The sequence below is a fragment of the Leucopleurus acutus genome (genome assembly GCF_964270905.1).
Source record: "Leucopleurus acutus genome assembly, chromosome: 10".
NCBI lineage: Eukaryota > Metazoa > Chordata > Mammalia > Artiodactyla > Delphinidae > Leucopleurus > Leucopleurus acutus.
In genome coordinates this window covers 83,519,952-83,540,253 of record NC_139153.1, presented here as the reverse complement: position 1 = coordinate 83,540,253, position 20,302 = coordinate 83,519,952, and the positions used below count along the sequence as shown (strand labels likewise).

Sequence of the window (20,302 nt, the reverse complement as noted above, 5' to 3'; positions counted from 1 at the left end):
AAAATGTGGACAAAAGGCAGAAGGACAAAAGAGACTCCTCCTGGTCAGTCAGCTCCCTTTAAGCAGCCTTCCTGTAAATCACTTCAGCGGTTGTATCATAGGCCAAATCTTAGAAAAGGGAAGCTGGAAAGTGTGTCTTATTCTGGGTTGCAGAATGCCCAGCTGAAAATCAGTCTTCTGTCACTAAGAGTAAAGGGGAGAGTGAAGGCTGAAATAGGCATTTGGGGGCCTTTTATATAGATATAGATATATTTTTTTTTATTATTTTTGGCTGCGTGGGGTCTTCCATTGCTGCGCGCGGGCTTTCTCTAGTTGAGGAGAGGGGGCTACTCTTTGTTGTGGTGAGCTTCTCTTGCTGCGGAACATGGGCTCTAGGCATGCGCTTAGTTGCTCCACCGCATGTGGGATCTTCCTGGACCAGGGATCAAACCAGGGTCCCCTGCATTGACAGGCAGATTCTTAACCACTGCGCCACCGGGGAGGTACCTGGCACTTAGGAGTCTTTGGCCCACTTCCCACTCGGATCTGAGTGGATGCAAGCTGAGCAGAGCAACAGTTAATACCATTATCTGGAGGAGGACCAAATCAGCAGGAGAAGCAGCTGTAATTTTTTGAGAAATTAAAGAATTTCATGGAAAGTCCGTCATGTTCCATTGCTTAGGAAACCATAAAGGTATGTGTCTTTATTCTGCCTTTATGAGTAAAATTAAGTTGATAACAGGGATTTTTCCAAGAGTTTTGAGGGGTGTGCTGAGGTTTGTACCTAAACATTTAGCTCCATGTCATAGTTTAAATCTATTTGATTCTGTTCAGTTTAAGGAAAGAACATGGAATATCTTTATTATTCTCATTAAAAAGCAAAGATAATTAAAAGATTCAAAGTATGAACAATTGATATATACCTTAAATATATGGAAAATTTATTTTGGCTTTCTCTTTTCATGATGATTCCATAGTATAGGTATTATAAGCATTCTAAGTTCGTTGACACCTTAACCTAATTCTTCCTTACGGTTCCAAAGGAAATGGTGTTCTCATCTGTACCCTGGGGCAGATCCATAACCACCTGGGCAAAATTTTGGATACAGATATATTTAAATAACGTGTTTTCCTTATTCCTGAAAATTATAGAAACATTGAACAAAGGGCAAATGTTATAACAGATCTTGACTGGGGTTTTGCTTGCAATGTAAGACATCCTAGACACCCTAAAAGGCAGTTAAAAATCTTTTCAGAGAGCAGAAGTCCAGGAAGACTAACTGTATTGCAGCAGTATCTTCTACTGGTCAGCCATTTCTGTTTGGGTCTGCTTTTTTTTTTTTTTTTTAATTAATTAATTACTTATTGGCTGCGTTGGTCTTCGTTGCTGCGCGTGGGCTTTCTCTAGTTGTGGCGAGCGGGGGCTACTCTTCGTTGCCCTTGCGGTGTGCGGGCTTCTCATTGCGGTGGCTTCTCTGGTTGCGGAGCATGGGCTCTAGGCACATGGACTTCAGTAGTTGTGGCATGTGGTCTCAGTAGTTGTGGCTCACAAGCTCTAGAGCGCAGGCTTAGCAGTTGTGGAGCACAGGCTTAGTTGCTCCGCGGCATGTGGGATCTTCCGGGTCCCCTGCATTGGCAGGCAGATCCTTAACCACTGCGCCACCAGGGAAGTCCCTGGGTCTGCTTTTTTTTTTTTTTTTTGCGGTACGCGGGCCTCTCCCATTGCGGAGCACAGGCTCCAGACGCGCAGGCCCAGCGGCCATGGGTCATAGGCCCAGCTGCCTCGCGGCACGTGGGATCCTCCCAGACCGGGGCACGAACCGGCATCCGATGCATCGGCAGGCGGACTCCCAACCACTGCGCCACCAGGGAAGCCCCCTGGGTCTGCTTTTTATAGAGTTTTTAAAGAATAGTTTTACTGTCAAAATTGAAAGTCTTTTCACATGTTAATTGGTTGGTAAGTAACATGTTAATTCTGATTTTGAACCGCCATGTTCACCTTGGCTGAATTATTCTATTAGATTCTCCTTTTACTCTTAAACAGCAGTGCCCTTAAAAATTAAATAAGGGAGCTGTATATCAAAATTTAAATGCACATGCCCTTTGACAAATAAATTTCAGTGTGTAGTATTTACCCTAGAAATATACTCATAAAGCCATGTAAAGATATTCAATGGTGTTCTCTATTTAACAAAGAAAAAATATAGTAGGAATAGTTAAGTAAATTAACCCATACAATGGAGTACTAATTAGCTGTTAAAAGATAAAGTGGTATGGAAAGATCTCCAAGCTTTCTTAACTGAAAAAGATAAGGTGCAAAATTATATTGTGATGCCAGAGGTGGTTTAAAATACATACTTATTAAACAGATGTTTAATGAGTGCTACTATGTGGCTGTTAGCGTCCTGGGAAGATATACACAAAATATTAACAATGGTTAAATGGGGAGTGGGATACTTTTCATTTTATAGTTTCTATGCACCTTGTGTTTTAATTGTACATATATGATCTGTATATTTAAGTTTTTAAAATTTGTGCTGCTTGCTGTATTGTAATCGTTATTAATCTGTTCCCCCAGCAGCCTGTGAGAACTCTAAAGACAGAAACTCAGTTTTGTCTTCATCATCGAGTTGGTTTTTAATTGAAATGATTGCAAAAATGAGGGGCAGGCTGGGAACATCCCCATGGCCTGGTGGGGACTCAGCAACTGAGCAGGGCGGGCGGGGCTGCGGGGGTCCGCCAGGCGCACCAGTGAGACGTGCGGCCGCATTCCTAGAGAGGCATGGAGCCGGCCGGGCTGAGGTTCGGCTGCTCGCGCGGCAGGAGGGGAAATCTGACCCCGGGTCCCAACGGCCGGAAGCGGCAGATGCCCGGGCCCTGCGGGGACAGGCGACTGGCTCTTCCCGACTGTGGAGCGCTGGGCCTCCGCCCTCCGGTCGGCCATGTCTTCGTTGTGCGTGTTCCTTGAACTTTTGGTCCGTTAACCAGCAATTAGACGCTCACTCACCGAGTGCCCGCTATATGCCAAGCGCTAGGAGCTGGGGGGCAATCGCAGTAAGATGCGTTCTGGGCCCGTCGCAGGTCCCGGCTACCGACATCCCAGTACATCTACGTGCCTCCGGCAAGACGTCCGCCAGTATTTGTTGAATACCAGGTAAGCCTGGGCTCGCTGAGGTCATGCAAAGATAAACCCCTGTCCTCAAGGGGCAGGGGTGGTGGCGGTGGTGCGGGGTGTGATCCGTAATGCGGGTTGGAGAGGGAAATGGGTTGGTGAGGCAGGTTTGGGCTCACTTCCATGGGAACACCCTCCACCTGAGTGGCTCAGAGGACAGAAGACTGTCTGTACCTTAGGTTTGGGGGTGGCATTTGCACGGAGCCTTGGGAATATACCGTTAGAAGACTGGTCGTGGCCATAAACCACAAGGTTGGTGGAACAAATCTGAGTATCAGCTGTCAGTGTTACGAGGCATTTGGGAAGACGATGGCTTTCTTGGAGGTAGGGTCTATGTCTTTTATTATGGGGTTAGCGTTATGCTTGGAAAATGACGTGCTTGATAAATGTTTATCGAGTGACAAACACACAAGTCAAACTCAGTTAAGATCAGATCCTGGGGAGTTTGAATTTAGTTCAGCCCGCTTTTTGGTGGGACAGGTGTGTCGAATACGTTTCGAATTGTGCTTTAGGAAATATCGATCCAGTGATGATGGAGTGTGTGGTGCGGCAGGAATACCACACAGAAAATTATTGTAATAGTGAATGTAAATCGTAAAGCAGGAGTAAAAAGGAAGGAGTGGCTGCAAGAGGCGTTGTGGAGGAAGAATTGACTGGACTCAGGGTGATTATATATAATATATGTAAGCTGGTTTTGAGCCTGAATGCATGGAAGGTGGTGGTGATGCCAGTAGAAACTGAAAAATACAGAGTGAGTGCAGCTTTGAGGGGACTCTGATTTCAGTTTGGGGTGTGTTGAAATTACAGTGCAGGAGAGGCCCAAGATGTGAGTTTGGAATACGAAAGGCAAGTCAGAGCCAGACAGAGATTTAAGTGTTCTTAGAATAGAGACATATTGAATTTTGATTGAGATCACAAAAGGAACAGGTGAGAAGAGAAACAGAAGTTGAAATATTTCTACCATTTGTTATCTATTGTTACATAAAAAAATAAAGCCCCAAACTTAGTGGCTTAAAACAACCTCAGCTTATTCTTATGATTCTATGGGTTGACTGGGCAGTATTACTGGAGTTACTCATGTGGCTGCTGGTCAATCAGCTGGGGACTAGGCCCAGCTGGGGCTCCGTGGTTCTCTTCCACGTGACCTCTGCATGGCTAGCTTGGGCTTTCTCACAGCATGGAAGTCTCATGGCTGTGTGTCTGGCACTACAAGAGCACTTCCTCTTACATTGTCATTTCTGCCATATTCTATTGGTTAAAACAAGTCACAGGTCAGCACAGACTCAAGGGAAGGAAAAGTAGACTCCACCTCATGATGAGAAAAGTGACAAAATCTCATCATAACAGGTTTTAGGGGATGGAGGCTTTGGAAACAGTCTACCTCACCTACATTTAAGGTGGAGTATTCTGTGAGAAATATGCAGAGATAGATGAACTTTAAGGGTATATTAATCTGTCCATAAAGGCAGCCATCTGGCTCCTCCATGGATCAAATTATCCCTTCCCTCCATCTAAAGTGTAAGCTGCTCAAGCATTCTTATTGTTAACCCTTCTTCCCTGGTGTCCCTTACCTTACATCCCTTGCCTCTGGGCTCAGCTCCCTTAGGATTCAAGGTAGACTTCTGATTAATTTCACTGATAATATTGACAAGCAGGCTCAGTTTTTGAGCATCACTTAGAGTGGGGACAAAAATATAATGTGTTACATAGAGTTTTGAAGCTCTTATAATTTTTATGTTACTGATCAATTCTTATGCTTCAGATGTACATTTGGAAAAACATTTCTGGAGCATAGACCTCAGCTAAGTGAACCTTTTTCTAGCCTTTAAGGTCAACATGGATGAAGCTTCGCCAGGCCCCGCTCCTGAGAATGGAGACAGCCTTGTGAAAGTGAAGGAGGAAGATCCCACATGGGAGCAGATGTGCAGCTCACAGGACAGCAGCTCCCACACTCTGGAGCTTTGCCGCCTGCGCTTCCGGCGGTTCTGCTACCAGGAGGTAACCGGGCCCCGGGAGGCTCTGGCCCAGCTCCAAGAACTTTGCCATCAATGGCTGCGGCCGGAGACCCACACCAAGGAGCAGATCCTGGAGCTGCTAGTGCTGGAGCAGTTCCTGACCATCCTGCCCCAGGAGCTTCAGGCCTGGGTGCAGGTGTATCCTCTGGAGAGCGGGGAAGATGCAGTGACAGTGCTGGAGAATCTAGAGAAAGACACAGGAGACCCAGGACAGCAGGTGGGAAGAGAATGTGCGTGGTGGCCTGGGAGATGTAATGGTGAACATTTGTCTGTTAAGTTTTAACTTTTTACTTTGAAGTAATTTACAACTTACAGAAGTTTTGGGAGAGTAGTACAGAGAACTACTGTGTACTCTTCACCCAGATTCACCAGTTGTTAACATTTGTTACAGGATTTGCCCCTCTCGTGTGCAAGCACGTGCTCCCTCTCTCTCTCTGTATATGTACATATATGTGTATACACACACACACACACACACACACACACGCTCACACATTTTTTTTCTTGAACCATTTGAGATTGGAGTTAGTTGGAGATACCATACCCCTTTATCTCTAAACACTTTGGTGTGTATTTCTGAAGAAGAAAGATATTCTCTTGTATAACCAGAATATATACTATCAAGTTTTGGGAAATTAAAATTTTTATGATACTATCACCTCAACAGTAGTCCTTGTTTAGATACATCCATGATAGCCCAGTAGGATTCTTTATGACAATTTTGCCCCAATCCAGGATACAGTCCAGCATCACACATTACATTTAGTTGCCGTCTCTTCAGTCTTCTTAGATCTGGAAAGGTTGTTCAGTCTTCCTTTGTCATAACAATGACATTTTTTTTTTTTTTCTTGCGGTACGCAGGCCTCTCACTGCTGTGGCCTCTCTGGTTGCGGAGCACAGGCTCTGGACGCGCAGGCTCAGCGGCCATGGCTCACGGGCCCAGCCGCTTCGCGGCATGTGGGATCTTCCCGGACTGGGGCACGAACCCATGTCCCCTGCATCGGCAGGCAGACTCTTCAACCACTGCGCCACCAGGGAAGCCCAACAATGACATTTTTGAAGAGTACAGACCAGTTATTTTTTGGAATGCCCCTCAATTTGGGTTTGCCTTGTATTTTCTCATGATAAGACCCAGGTTGTGCATTTTGGCTAGAATACCACAGAAGTGACATAGTGGTCTCCTCAGTGCATCACATCAGGAGGCACATGGTGATGGATTGTCCCATTACTGATGAGGTTAAGGTGGTATCTGTCAGATTTCTCTACTATAAAGTTACCATTTTCCCCTTTGTAATTAATAAGAAATTTGTGGGAGACATTTTGAGACAGTGTACATATCCTATTTCTCATTGAACTTCCACCCACTAGTTAAGCAACCATCTGGGTTTTTGTTTTGTTTTTCTAGGCAGGGATTTTTGCCTGTCTTGTGTCTCTTCTTTGGCACTATATCCCCAGCACATAGAACAGAGCCTGGATTTTAGTAAGCATTCAGCCCATATTCGCCAAATGAGTGAAGCAAGTCTCTGTCTTGCTACTCTGTCTTACTTGCTGCTGCTTAAGGATTAAATGGAGCTTCTCTGGTGTTCCCTTGAGGATATCCCTAACTGCTGTTGGGTCCAGTTCCCACCAGGATGCCTTTTCTTTTCTTTTCTTTTTTAATATCTTTATTGGAGTATAATTGCTTTTCAATGTTGTGTTAGTTGCTGCTGTATAACAGAGTGAATCAGCTATATGTATACATATACCCCCATATCTCCTCCCTCTTTTGTCTCCCTCCCACCCCAGGATGCCTTTTCAAAGTGAACCTTTTGTCCCCAGGCTTCTGTCTACACTCAGGGACAGGATATGCACCTACCGGTGACAGAATATCAAGGAACCTCTTTGGAGTGTCAGAGGCCCCAGCTACTGCCTGGGGTAACCACCTTGAAGTGTGAACCCCCAGAGCCCCACCAAGAGGTCGCCCAAGAAGTGAGTGGTGAGTGCCGGAGGGTGAGTTTAGTAAGGACACTGGGAGCAGGCCGCTGGCAGGTGCATGGCCTTCTAAGTAAAGCTTGTTTATCTGTGGGGTTTTTTTGTTGTTGTTGTTAGCCCTATACCTAAGCAAACTTTTAAAAACATTTGGAATTGTAAAATGTTAGAAGTCTAAGATATTCTTATCCAACACCCTTAATAGTTAGGAAAACCAAAACTCAGAGTTTCAGTGACTTGACCAGGGTCAACAGAGGCAGAGTTAAGTCACGTGACCTTCTGACCAAGATTCTCTCTTTACTATATATCTCTATTCCACATTTCTAATTCTACACTTGTGAATATTTTAAATATTTACTTGGTAGCTTTCCATAAATTTGTCTTTTCCCCATGGTAACATTTTCTTCAGTAGCCTCCCTGCCTCTAATCTTTCAGTAATTTACATACAGCTTTAGGTTTAAACAGGTTCTCTCCTTCCTGCACTTGGAGTGTACCCTCCTGTGTGCACGGCTCTCTCACTTTCCATATCCATCCCAGCTACTGGTTATATTTCAGCTGTGTGCAGTAAGATAGGCCGTGCAAAGAAGGCAAAGTCTGCGGCCTGCAGTTTGCAGATGGTTTGAGAACACACAGAAGTATACAGATCGTTCAAAAAGGAGACCTCAGAACTCCGTAGTGCGATGTTTTTTAACCTTTGTGGTGAGGGATGCTATCATTTTCCCTCAGAATTTATTGAAAAGGATTAACTCTCCTCCCTAGAAAAGGCATACAAAATGACACACACAACTTCATGATTTACCACATTGGTTTACAGTCACCACATTGGTGATCTGTGAATACTGATATTTTGATATTAAGTGCAGAATAAATGGTTCATATAATGAATGATTTAAAAACATTCAAGGGAGATAAAAGAAAATGTATGAGGCTCAGATTACTTGTGATATTTACCCATTGGAGCATAAATAGAACTTGATATTTTCCTACTTACTTGATTGATAGTTCTGTCTTATTTCTTTGGTTATTAAAAACCACCATGACATGAAGCCCAAATGTTTTACGTGAAGAAGTTTAGACGTGGTAGGGAGCCTTACGGCCCTGGGGTTGGGAAAGCTTTCCTGGAGTCATGAGCTTGCACTGAGCCTTGATACATGAGGATTTGCAGTGGAGCAGGCATAGGGTGAGTATTCCCATCTACCTGTGAGATGATGAACATGCATCTGCTGAAATCAGTTTCATCTCATTTTGACTGTGGAGGGGGAGGGGGTAATGAAGAATGGAGGTACTTGTCAGAATGGTGATGATAAGTGACAGAAAGATAACAGCGGTCATAGGATATAAGATTCTTTCGTGTGAGCATGAGCTGGCTCTCAGAACTGGACTCCAGCAGCATCTGCTGGGCGGGGGGGGGGCTGCTTTGGTTCTCTAGGTCCCCGTGCGATGCGCCACTGCTGTGGTGTGTGTAATCAGGTTGCTCTGTTGTCCTTTGGGAAGCACACCCTGTCATTCTCAAGGGCTTTTTATACCCTCTAAGGCCCTCCCAAATATTCTGGAGACTGGCTAAGGGCCTCCCTGCTTACTAGTCATAACCCAAGCACATTTCTCCAGGATACCTGCGATCAAGTGAACTGAAGATCAGTTTCCCAGGCTACCTGCATTCCCTCCTCTCCTGCTAGTATTTTCAATGGGGTACTAAGTCAACCAGCATGACAGGATGGTGGGGTCTGTTTAGGGGAAAGAATGGGTGGGGGGAATGGGAAGGTCAGTTGGGGCCATTTTATGGGGTGTTTAAATTCAAACCAGGAGGTTTGGACTTTATCATTAAAAAGTTGGGTGCCACTGAAGCCCTTTTTTAAAATCAAAAATATGATTTATAGTGACTGTGTTATTTGTGTGTATATAGTATTTCATTCTCACCTGTCGTGGAACACTAGATTTAAAATGAAAACTATTGAGTACTTTATTTTTGCCAGTCTCTTAATGCTCAAATGTGATCGATTCTTAGGGTCAGACACATTGGTAAATTTTCGATATGTTGATGGAGAAGTAGAAAAGACCTTGAGATCATTTTATTCATTGCAACTTAAGCCCATTTTCTCTTGTTCTGTCTTTGGCAGAGATATAGAGCAACAGATCAGTGTGGTATTTGTAGTGAACTTGAATATGTTTGAAAACATTCCTCCGCCTTCTTCCCAGGCTTAACCCTAATGCTTTTCCACCTCAGGAGGATTATAAGAGGCAAACACAGAGTCTGATCTGACCTTTGCTCTCTCAAATTTCCCATTGCTGTTGCTCTCTTTCCTCACTGCATTATACCTTTGCCCCCTTCCATTCTCTCTTGCCATCCTGCCCCTCCTCAGCTTAGCCCTTTCTCTGACAGCAGACCTGCTTTACACTGCGCTTTTTAAGCTGTTGGTTGTTTGGCATATATGCGTTGTGGGGAGGTAAGGTAGTAACAGTGAATCAGGGGCAAGGCTATTTTGTCCTAGCAAGCCTTATTTGCCCTAGATATGAAACAACAGCAACAGAAAGATTACACAGTGATCCACTGTGTCTGGAACAAGGAAAAGTGGTACTATGTTCTGTGTTATATTTTGGGTTAGAATTATCCCCTGTGCTCTTCATTTAGTAATTTTGGGCTCCGTATATTGTTGCCATCTTGAAAAATAATGATACATTACCTTGTGTGGGGTCTTACAACTTACAGAGGGCTTTTACAGAGAGTTTTTATGTTACCTCAATCTTCATTAACCTTGTAAAGCAGACTGTGTTCTCCCCATTACACAGATAAGGAATTGGAAAGAATCTTTTTAAGTAACAGTGCAGTGCCTGGCACCTTGCAATCTTTATGACTGTCTGAAGAATTGTTACAGTTTCCAGTGTGGCAGATTCTCAAAAGTTCTCCTAGCTCAGGGTTAGCATCTTTTCTATGTATGTATGTATGACTGTTTTTGTGTGTGTGTGACTTTTTTTTACTGATGTACAGTTGATTTACAATGTTGTGTTAGTTTCAGATGTACATGTATGACTTTATTTTTTTAGAGCAGTTTTATTTTAAGCAAAATTGGAAGAAAGGTACAGAGATTTCTCATCTACCCCCTGCCTCCCCCCATACGTTGCCTCCCCCATTATCAACTCTATTTTTTGTATCTTTATTTTCTCTTTTCATCTTCCTCTTATCTGCTTTCCTGTTTCCCCTTTGCCTTCTCTCTCTGTTCTCCACTTCTTTTCTTTCTTCTTTGTTCTCTGGTTAAAGTTTCCTTTATCACCAAGTTCTGCCTTCCCTCTCCTTATTTTCATCAATGATTTCTAATTTTTCTTTATGAATGTGAAAGTGCATCACTGTAGAGCACCTCATGAGTTCATAAACACCACTTATTTTGTGGGTAGGGACCCTAAAGTTTTAGAATTTTAGAATTCTGAAAGAATGAAAGTAGATATGATGTTGTAGCGTAAGATCTGTATCTTAGTTCCTGGATGTTTAACAAACATAAGAAGAGTTGGGGTCTGGGTCGCCCACAAAGGGCTCTCTCCTAAAAGCCATTGTGTCTCATTCAGGACTCTTGTCTCCTCCTTCCACAGGGCCTGCTCCCCAGGGACCAGCCCCTCCCCAGGAAGAGAATCCCAGAGACCAGGCAGCAGTACCGGGGTTTAACTCAGCCAGGTCCCAGGTGAGCATGGTGCCCGGGCTATGCGAAGCTCAGTCGCAGCCCTGCTTCCCTCGACCACCTGTCCCTGCCCTTTTCTTGGCTCACACTGCTCACCCTGGAGCCTTCCAGGTGGCACCGTCCCTCTGCCTTCACCTTGTCACAGAATATCACAGACCATTTATGCCTCATCCAGGGAGCTCACATAGATCACATAGATTATGCAGTGGCCTCATTCCATACCGTATGCAGGAGGCACATCCAGATCTCAAGGTATGAGAATAAGGGGCAGAGTTAGGCCCTTGGTTTCAGAAAGCGCCTCTACTCATCTGATGCTCAGTGACTGATGTTTTATCTTTTGAGGGGGTCTCTGGTTTCTCTCCCCAGTCTGAGAAGCAGTACTCTTCCTCATGTTACCTTATAGTTCCAGTGTTCTGCACATACCCAATTAATATTTGGTGATGATAATGGAAATTCTGTGTATCCAAGGCAAAATTCTGTGTATCCAAGGCAAAATATTTGGTGATGATAATGGAAATTCTGTGTATCCAAGGCGCCACCAGGGAAGCCCCACTCTGTGACTTTTAATTTGTTCTTAATCCTATCAGACCCAGTGCCTCCTGTTCTTAACAAATACTTCACCTTCCTGAAAAGAAATGTATAGCAAGTAAAACTTACCTATATGTATATTTAAATCAATATAATTATCTAAAATGCTATATAATGGAGAAACAAAAAGCAATTTATTAAAAAAAAAGTATTTCAAAAATGTAGGGCTTCCCTGGTGGCGCAGTGGTTGAGAGTCCGCCTGCCGATGCGGGGGAAGTGGGTTCGTGCCCCGGTCCGGGAAGATCCCACATGCCGCGGAGCAGCTGGGCCCGTGAGCCATGGCCGCTGAGCCTGCGCGTACGGAGCCTGTGCTCCGCAACGGGAGAAGTCACAACAGTGAGAGGCCCGCGTACCGCAAAAAAAAAAAAAAAAAAAAAAAGCAAATGTTTGGACATGATCACACCAAGAAATAACAAAGTAGTTAAACGTTTGCACTGATGTGTAATCATTAGGTTTGAATTAAGGAGGAATAAGAAGATCAAAAGGCTAGGAAAATGAAAGGGCAGAGATGTGGGTGGACAGTAGAATGAAACTAGCATTGAGTCGAATAATGAAAGACCAGCCAGAGAAAGAGAAAAATAACATTAATTGAAGTAGACCTAAGATGAAGTTATGGCTTGTATTGTGTCCCGAAAAGATATATTGAAGTCCTAACCCCAGGTACCTATGACTGTGATCTGATTTGGAAATAGATTCTTTGTAGATGTAATCAAGTTAAGATGAGGTCCTACCGGAGGAGGGTGGGCCCAGCATCCAACGGTCTATGTCCTTATAAGAAGGCCATGTGAAGACAGGGAGACACACAGGGAGAAGGCCATGTGACGGCAGAGGCAGAGACTGGAGTGATGCATCTACCAGCCAAGGAACACTCAGGACTGCTGACAACCCCCAGAAGCTGAGAGAGGCAGGACAGTCGTCCCGTAGACCTTCGGAGAGAGCAGGGCCCTGCTGGTTGGCTTGGTTCGACTGGTCTGCAGTGTGGTATTCAACACCCTTCACACCTAGACCCCTTATCCTTACCACAGTGAAGACTGAGAGGCCATTTTTTGCCTTTTTAGACATCAGTGAAGACTGAGGAAACAGCAGCCCAGGCCCTTGTCCCAGAGCAGTGGCCACATCTGAGTCTGGCCCAGAGGAACCTCTATGGAAACTCAGCTCAGGAGAAGGTTACAAACATCAGTCTGATGCGTAAGGACAGGCCTCTGGCTGGTCCCCAGCTGTGCTCACCTTTCCCATCATTAACCCTGACTCGGCCCTTGTGAACCCACATTTCCTACATGCCCTCACCCTTCCTTCCCCTTCTTCTGGCCTCTGCTTCCACACTTCTCTCAGTCCCTGCCATTTTGAATCCCGCCCAGTCCCCTTATCTTCTTCTGTTGCTACTCACTACTGATTCTTGCTGTTATCTTCTCTGATCATGATTCCCTCAACATCTCCTCCTCTGCTCCCTTTTTTCTTGCTTCAAGGGTCCCATATAATTTGTCATTTTCAGACATCCCTTAATATCTGAAAGTTCCACAAACACCTCTGCCTGATCCCTTCTTTACCTCAGAGAAAGTTTTCTTCACTCTCTGTGAGCGCTACTGTCTATATGTAATATGCTTTGCCCTGTTAGATACTCTCCCCTGCAAACTGACATCTCTTATTATCTTCCCATCCTCTGCCACATGTTTAGGACTGTTGTGACTGCACTCCTGGTACACCTGTTGATTTTTTGTTTTAATTTGGAACATCCTATTCCTTACCCTAGAGATTGTTTTTCTAGATTCAGGCAACAAATGACATTTAAATTATTAACATATTTTAGCTGAAGAAGTTGTAACTAAAGATGGATTGTTTAACACAAAGCAAGAAACTTCTGAAGAAATGGAACGAGGTGCTGAGGTCTCAGGAATATCCAACAGGTGAGTGTCCATGGTCCTAAGTAGAACAAATCCTATAGATGTGAGAAGAAATTGAAATGAAACTAGAGAAACCAGTTGGTAAAAGCCTGCTTCCCTGGAATAATACAGAAAGAGCAACGCTCACTTCTGTGATCATAGGAGGTCCCGCGCCAAGGAGGTGACCTGTCAGTATATCAATTATACAAAACTTCCATTTGGTACATGGCTGCCTCCAAGAATCCTCTCTGACTCAGTTTACCTTGCCTGATCACTCTTCCCCCGGCTCCCTTATGTCGTGGGGCTACAGATACTGAAGCCAGAAAGAAAAGAAGATAGAGAAGCAGAGGATTTAGACAAGAGAGTGAGGTCTGCAGGTAAGGTTTGTTGCCATGATGGTTAAGAAAGAAATATCATCAGACCTGGAAGAGGACTTGGGAAGACAGGTAGGGTATCTTCGACCTCCATTAGGAGAATCCTGAGCAAGGATTAAAAGGAGAGTAGCTGATGACAAAGGACAAATTAAAGGTAGTAGTGGGTGCTTAATGAGTGTTGGTTGTGGAATGAATGTTTAGCATAGGTGCTCCTAAAGCAGAGAGAGGGACCGGATCATGAGCAAAGGTTGGGTTCTGGTGAGGCCATTAACTCCTTGGAGACGTGAGGAAAGAAGAAAAAGGAAACAGCGTGCGATAATTACACTGAAGAGTAGGGCAGGGGATGAGGATTCTCCGTATTGACATTTGTTCATCTTAGGGAAACAGGGAGCTAAATCTCAGTTAAAAGAGAAATGTCTTGAAGCCTAAGAAGAGAAGTAAGATCTTTCATAAAACTGGTGAACTCCGAGCCAAGCTGCACTAAAGTAAGAGAAAGAACACTGTGACTTAGCTCAGAGTTATAACTGGAGAATAGGAACCTGCTGTTGTGTCTGTCAGGTACGTTTACATCAGGTAACTGAAACCATCACTCACAGTGCCTCCGAGAATCAAGATACCTTACTATTTCACGTGACAAGAAGTCTGAAGGGGTAGGATGTTCTAGGTTTGGTGTTCCATCATGATGTCAGAGACTGAGTGTACCCCGCCCCCCGCACCCCCAGCAACCTCCCCACTCATTCAGCAAGCATTTTATCACTCATATTCAGTCATGTATAAGACAGAGACCCTACCTTCAATAAGTCACATGAGGGTACAGCAGATGAGAAAACACAGAACACAATGCAGTATGATGACGTGCCCTGTAGCTATGATAGAGCTTGCAGGAGAGGACCCAACAGAGATCTGGATACTGGAGAAGACCTCCCAGAAGAGGTAACATTTGAAACAAGCCCTGATGAGTAAGCAGGAATTTACCAGCTAAAGAGGAGGTGGATCAGAGAGAGGCAGAGAAAGAAAATGCAAATGCCTAGAGAGGACAGGAGAAGACTAGGAGAGAAGAGTTACAGGAGCCACAGAAGATCATTTTATTATTTTATTTATTTACTTACTTATTTAGCTGCGCTGGGTCTTAGCTGCAGCATGCAGGATCTTCATTGCCGCATGGAGGATCTTTTAGTTACAGCATGCGGGATCTAGTTCCCTGACCAGGGATCGAACCTGGGCCCCCCTGCATTGGGACTGCAGAGTCTTAACCGCTGGACCACTAGGGACGTCCCAGAGGATCATTTTAAAGAGCAAGTTTCTGCTTGAAAAATTCTGGGTCCTCTTTGGAGTAGGAAAGGAAGTCACGTTTGGAGATAGACTGGTAGATTTGAGAAGAGTGATGAAACACCTGTTGTGGGGAACAGGGAAGAAAGGGACGAGAGGACATGAGAAGGATTTCTGGGCAGTGTTGAGTAACTAGGTGAGTTTTGGAGACCATCATATTTAGCAGTGTCAGTCTACCTCGTTTGATTTCTCTGGCACTACTCTCTCCTGGGTGAGGAACAGAGACGACTAAGGATGGGGTTGATCTGGTGCTGAGTTTTGCTGGCCCACCACTACAGAAGGACACTGGGGCAGGGTGATTGATGATCCTGGCAAGAGAAGGACTAAGGTGGTGATGGATCACGAGGTCTAGACAGAATAGGAAGGGAGGTAAAAGCAGGAGGAAACGGAGGAGTCAGAGTGAGATGGAAGAACAGGTGTTGTGGGACAAGAGTGCAAGGAGGCTAGAGTGAGCTCTTGGAGTTCAGTTTTCACCAGTGGAAAGTTCAGTGTAGTGACAGGATTCAAGCAGGGCCCCTGAAGTTGAAGATGTCAGGGAACTCTAAGATGGATCTACTGAATGGATCATACATGCAGACATTAAAGACACCCAGGATGATAAATGTTCTAAGCAAACAAGTATATATAGTGTAAATTATATTACAACATACTCTTTTCACTGCTTTTTCCTCCCTTACGTCTTCTTAAATTGGTCTGATTTAATGTACCAACAGGACATTTGTAAATGACATGCATATTTCTAGAATTAAAGAAGTTTGTGTAAAACAATACTTTCCATCTTAGTAACTTCAGCTTATTTCCTTGAAAACTGCATAAAAATCAGTCCAAGGGCAATAAGTTTGAGTTTCTCTTTTGTTTCTCCCCAGAAACAGTGCGTCCACCAGATGAATGCAGAACTAGGGGAGGCTAAGTTGTTCCATGTTCAGAAATTCTGTGAGAGGTGAGGGGGCTCAGTAAATAACCCATTTCCTTGTCCAAATTCAGAACCAATTGATAGAGACACAGGAGTAAAACAGATGATTCTGGAAACCTCTGCTTTATGACTGACAGAAGCTAGACTGATAAAGCCACTCAGAGGCAGAGCTAAGTGGCCGCATAGTGACAGCAGACCCTCCCCGCGCATAGGCCTTCCTGATGCATCTTGGGGGAAAAAGGAACATGGAATGTCTGCAACTGGCTTCTGAAGAGGACAGCCCAGTTCTTTCTCCCAGATTCAACAATTAGTTAAGTCATGAGGAGTGAGTGGGAAGTGGGAAGAGGCCAGAAATGTTCAGTCTGGCCAAAGCCCTCCCCATGGAAACATGAGGAGTGAGAAGGAAGTATTCCCCACAAAAGAATCCTTAGGCGTCAGTGGATTTATCCTGTATCAGTGAATGAGACAGAATTTTTATAGCATACGTTCTTTTTTCTTTCCCAGAGATTGGGTACCCCAGGCCCCTTGTAATACCCCTGTTCCTGCTGAAAGAACAGTTGCGCATTTGAACACTCTGAAGGACCGTCACCCTGCTGACTTGTGGGCTCGGATGCACATCTCATCCCTGGAATATGCTGCAGGAGACATTACCCGAAAAGGGAGAAAAAAAGACAAAGCTCGAGTGAGTGAACTGCTCCAAGGCCTCGCATTTTCTGGTGATTCAGATGTGGAAGAGGATGACGAGCCTGAGACTCAGCCTGTTCCAAAAAGACCAAAGGTGTCAAGCGTCCCAGAGAAGAACTGGACTAAAAGAGACATTAAACCCAACTTTCCAAGCTGGTCAGCACTGGATTCTGGACTTTTGAATCTCAAGAGTGAAAAGTTGAACCCAGTGGAGCTCTTTGAGTTATTTTTTGATGATGAAACATTCAACTTGATTGTCAGTGAAACCAATAATTATGCTTCTCAGAAAAATGTCAACTTGGAAGTCACAGTTCAGGAAATGAGGTGTGTGCTTGGTGTCCTGCTTTTGAGTGGCCTTGTGAGGCGTCCCAGAAGGGGAATGTATTGGGAAATGTCTGATGCCGATCAGAACCTGGTTAGAGATTCCATCAGAAGGGACAGATTTGAATTGATTTTCTCATACCTGCATTTTGCAGATAATAGCCACCTAGATCAAAATGATAAGTTTACAAAATTGAGGCCTCTCATAAAGCAAATGAATAAAAATTTTCTCCTGTACGCTCCCCTTGAAGAATACTATTGTCTTGATAAGACAATGTGTGAGTGCTTTGATAGTGACCAATTCCTGAATGGGAAACCTGTTAGAATTGGCTATAAAGTCTGGTGTGGTACAACCGCACAGGGCTATCTGGTTTGGTTTGAGCCCTATCAAGAAGAGGCAACTGTGATGGCAGGTAAGGATCTTGATCTTGGTTTAGGTGGAAATCTAGTGATGAATTTTGCTGATGTTCTTCTAGAGAGAGGTCACTATCCCTATCACCTGTGTTTTGATAGCTTCTTTACAAGTGTCAAATTGATGTCAGCCTTGAAGAAGAAAGGGGTGAGGGCAACAGGAACAATTCGTGAGAACAGGACTGAAAAATGTCCCCTGATGAGTGCAGAACATATGAAAAAAATGCAGAAGGGGTATTTCGATTTCCGAGTAGAAGAAAACGATGAGATAATTCTGTGTCATTGGCATGGTGATGGTATTATCAGTCTGTGCTCCAACGCTGTTGGCATAGAGCCAGTCAATGAGATATGTTGTTTTGCCGATGACAAGGAGATCCCTCAGATAAGTCAGCCTTCCATAGTGAAACTGTATGATGAATGCAGGGAAGGCGTAGCTAAAATGGAACAGATCATTTCCAAATATAGGGTGAGAATAAGAGGCAAGAAATGGTACTCAGTTTTGGTGAGCTACATGATTGATGTAGCCATGAGCAATGCATGGCACCTGCACAGAGCCTGTAACCCAGGTGCCTCTCTAGAACTTGGGGATTTTCGGAGAGATGTTGCCCATTTCTACTTGGCACATAATGCAAATACGTCAGATTAAGGCAGGTAAAACAGATACAATGCAGACATTAGTAAGACACAGAAAAATCAAAACTACATCAGATTGTACCCAAAACAAACCTGATGTATGTATACAATGAAATTATTAATTAAATGACTAATATTTCTTTTAAAAAATCTATGTAGAGTTTCAAAAACTGTTATAACAATGTTAATGATCTGTAAAAATGTTGAAATCTATTGGTATCTTTTTCTAGGTCTAATTTAGATATCAAACGTGGGAACTCCTTTATTAGTTGAATTGAATTGATTAATTTGTGCATTTAAAGAATGAAATCCTGCCTCCTTTTCTTTATTTCCTGGTAGTTTTCTCTGGGGAATGCCTTTTTTTTTTTCTTTTTTTGGGCTGCATTGGGTCTTCGTTGCTGTGCAGGGACTTGCTCTAGTTGCGGCGAGTGGGAGCTACTCTTCACTATGGTGCATGGGCTTCTCATTGCAGTGGCTTCTCTTGTTGTGGAGCACGGGCTCTAGGCACACGGGCTTCAGTAGTTGTGGCACATGGTCTCAGTAGTTGTGGCTTGCGGGCTCTGGAGCAAGGCTCAATAGTTGTGGCACATGGGCTTAGCTGCTCCACAGCATGTGGGATCTTCCCGGACCAGGGCTCGAACCTGTGTCACCTGCATTGGCAGGTGGATTCTTAACCACTGTACCACGAGGGAAGCCCCAGGAATGCCATTTTAAAATGCAGGCAGAATTTAATGCAATCCCTATCAAATTACCCATTAACACTTCACAGAACTAGAATAAATAAACCTAAAATTTATATGGAATCATAAAAGACCCAGAATTACCAAAGCAATGCTGAGGAAAAAAAACAAAGTTGGAGGCATAACCCTCCCAGACTTCAGACAATACTACAAAGCTACAGTAATCAAAACAGTGTCATACTGGCGCAAAAGCAGACACATGCATCAATGGAACAGAACAGAGAGTCCAGAAATAAACCTACACCTACGGTCAGTTAATCTTCGACAAAGGAGGCAAGAATATACAATGGAGAAAAAACACTCTCCAGCAAGTGGTGATGGAAGAGTTGGACAACTGCATGTAAATCAATGAAGTTAGAACACACCCTCACACCATACACAAAAATAAAATGGCTTAAAGACTTAAATATAAGGCATGACACCATAAAACTTCTAGAAGAGGACCTAGGCAGAACATTCTCTGACGTAAATCGTAGCCATGTTTTCTTAGGTCAGTTTCCCAAGGCAATAGAAATAAAAGCAAAAATAAACAAATGGGACCTAATCAAACTTACAAGCTTTTGCACAGCAAAGGGAACAATAAGGCAAAAAGACAACTTATGGACAGGGAGAAAGTATTTGCAAATGATGTGACTGACAAGGGCTTAATTTCCAAAATAGACAAACAGCTCATACAAATCAATAACAACAACAAAAAACCCAATCAAAAAATGAGAAGACCTAAATAGACATTTCTCCAAAGATGACATACAGATGGCCAAAAGGCACATGAAAAGATGCTCAACATTGCTAATTATTAGAGAAATGCAAATCAAAACTACAATGAAAAGATTCTCAACATTGCTAATTATTAGAGAAATGCAAATCAAAACTACAATGAGGTATCACCTCACACCAGTCAGAATGGCCATCATTAAAAAGTCTACAAATAACAAATGTTGGAGAGGATGTGGGGAAAAGGGAGCCCTCCTGCATTGTTGGTGGGAATGTAAATTGGTGCAGCCACTGTGGAGAACAGTATGGAGATTCCTTAGAAAAACTAAAAATATAGCTACCATATGATCTAGCAATCCCACTCCTAGGGCTATATCTGGAGAAAAAACTAATTTGAAAAGATACATGCACCCCAGTATTCATAGCAGCACTATTTATAATAGCCAAGACACAGAAGCAACCTAAATGTCTATTGACAGATGAATGGTGAAGAAGATGTGGTACATATATACAATGAAATACTACTCAGCCATAAAAAAGAAAGAAATAATGCCATTTGCAGCAACATGGATGGACCTAGAGATTATCATACTAAGTGAAGTAAGTCACACAGAAAAAGACAAATATGATATCACTTATAAGTGGAATCTAAAATAGGCTACAAATTAACATTTACAGAACAGAAACAAACACATAGACATAGAAAACTTATGGTTACCAAAGGGGAGAGGGTGGGGGAGGGGTAAATTAGGAGTTTGGGATTATACACACTACTGTATATAAAGTAGGTAAACAACAAGGTCCTAATGTATAGCACAGGGAAGTATATTCAATATCTTGTAATAAACTATATGGAAAATAAAAACCATAGAATGGCACTGAATCCATAGTTGAAAATCAGAACAGAGGCCAT

At 43.5% G+C, this 20,302-nt stretch overlaps 1 protein-coding gene across 2 annotated transcripts; it reads left to right on the top strand.

Annotated features, from left to right (window-relative positions):
* The first annotated feature begins 2,931 nt into the window (after positions 1 to 2,931).
* PGBD1 (piggyBac transposable element derived 1) lies at positions 2,932 to 18,468 on the top strand. Of its 2 annotated transcripts, XR_014326503.1 has the most exons (8): positions 2,932 to 3,133; positions 4,974 to 5,383; positions 6,985 to 7,141; positions 10,717 to 10,805; positions 12,449 to 12,578; positions 13,198 to 13,294; positions 15,840 to 15,913; positions 16,391 to 16,406. XR_014326503.1 is itself a non-coding variant. In XM_082847843.1 (7 exons), exons 2-7 carry the CDS (start codon positions 4,988 to 4,990, stop codon positions 17,946 to 17,948), a joined length of 2,427 nt encoding a protein of 808 aa, XP_082703969.1. In that variant the 5' UTR covers positions 2,932 to 3,133; positions 4,974 to 4,987; the 3' UTR covers positions 17,949 to 18,468. The 2 variants fall into 2 exon arrangements, 1 of the variants encoding a protein (XP_082703969.1); XM_082847843.1 differs by lacking the exon at positions 15,840 to 15,913 and having other exon boundaries at positions 16,391 to 18,468.
* Positions 18,469 to 20,302: the final 1,834 nt, after the last annotated feature.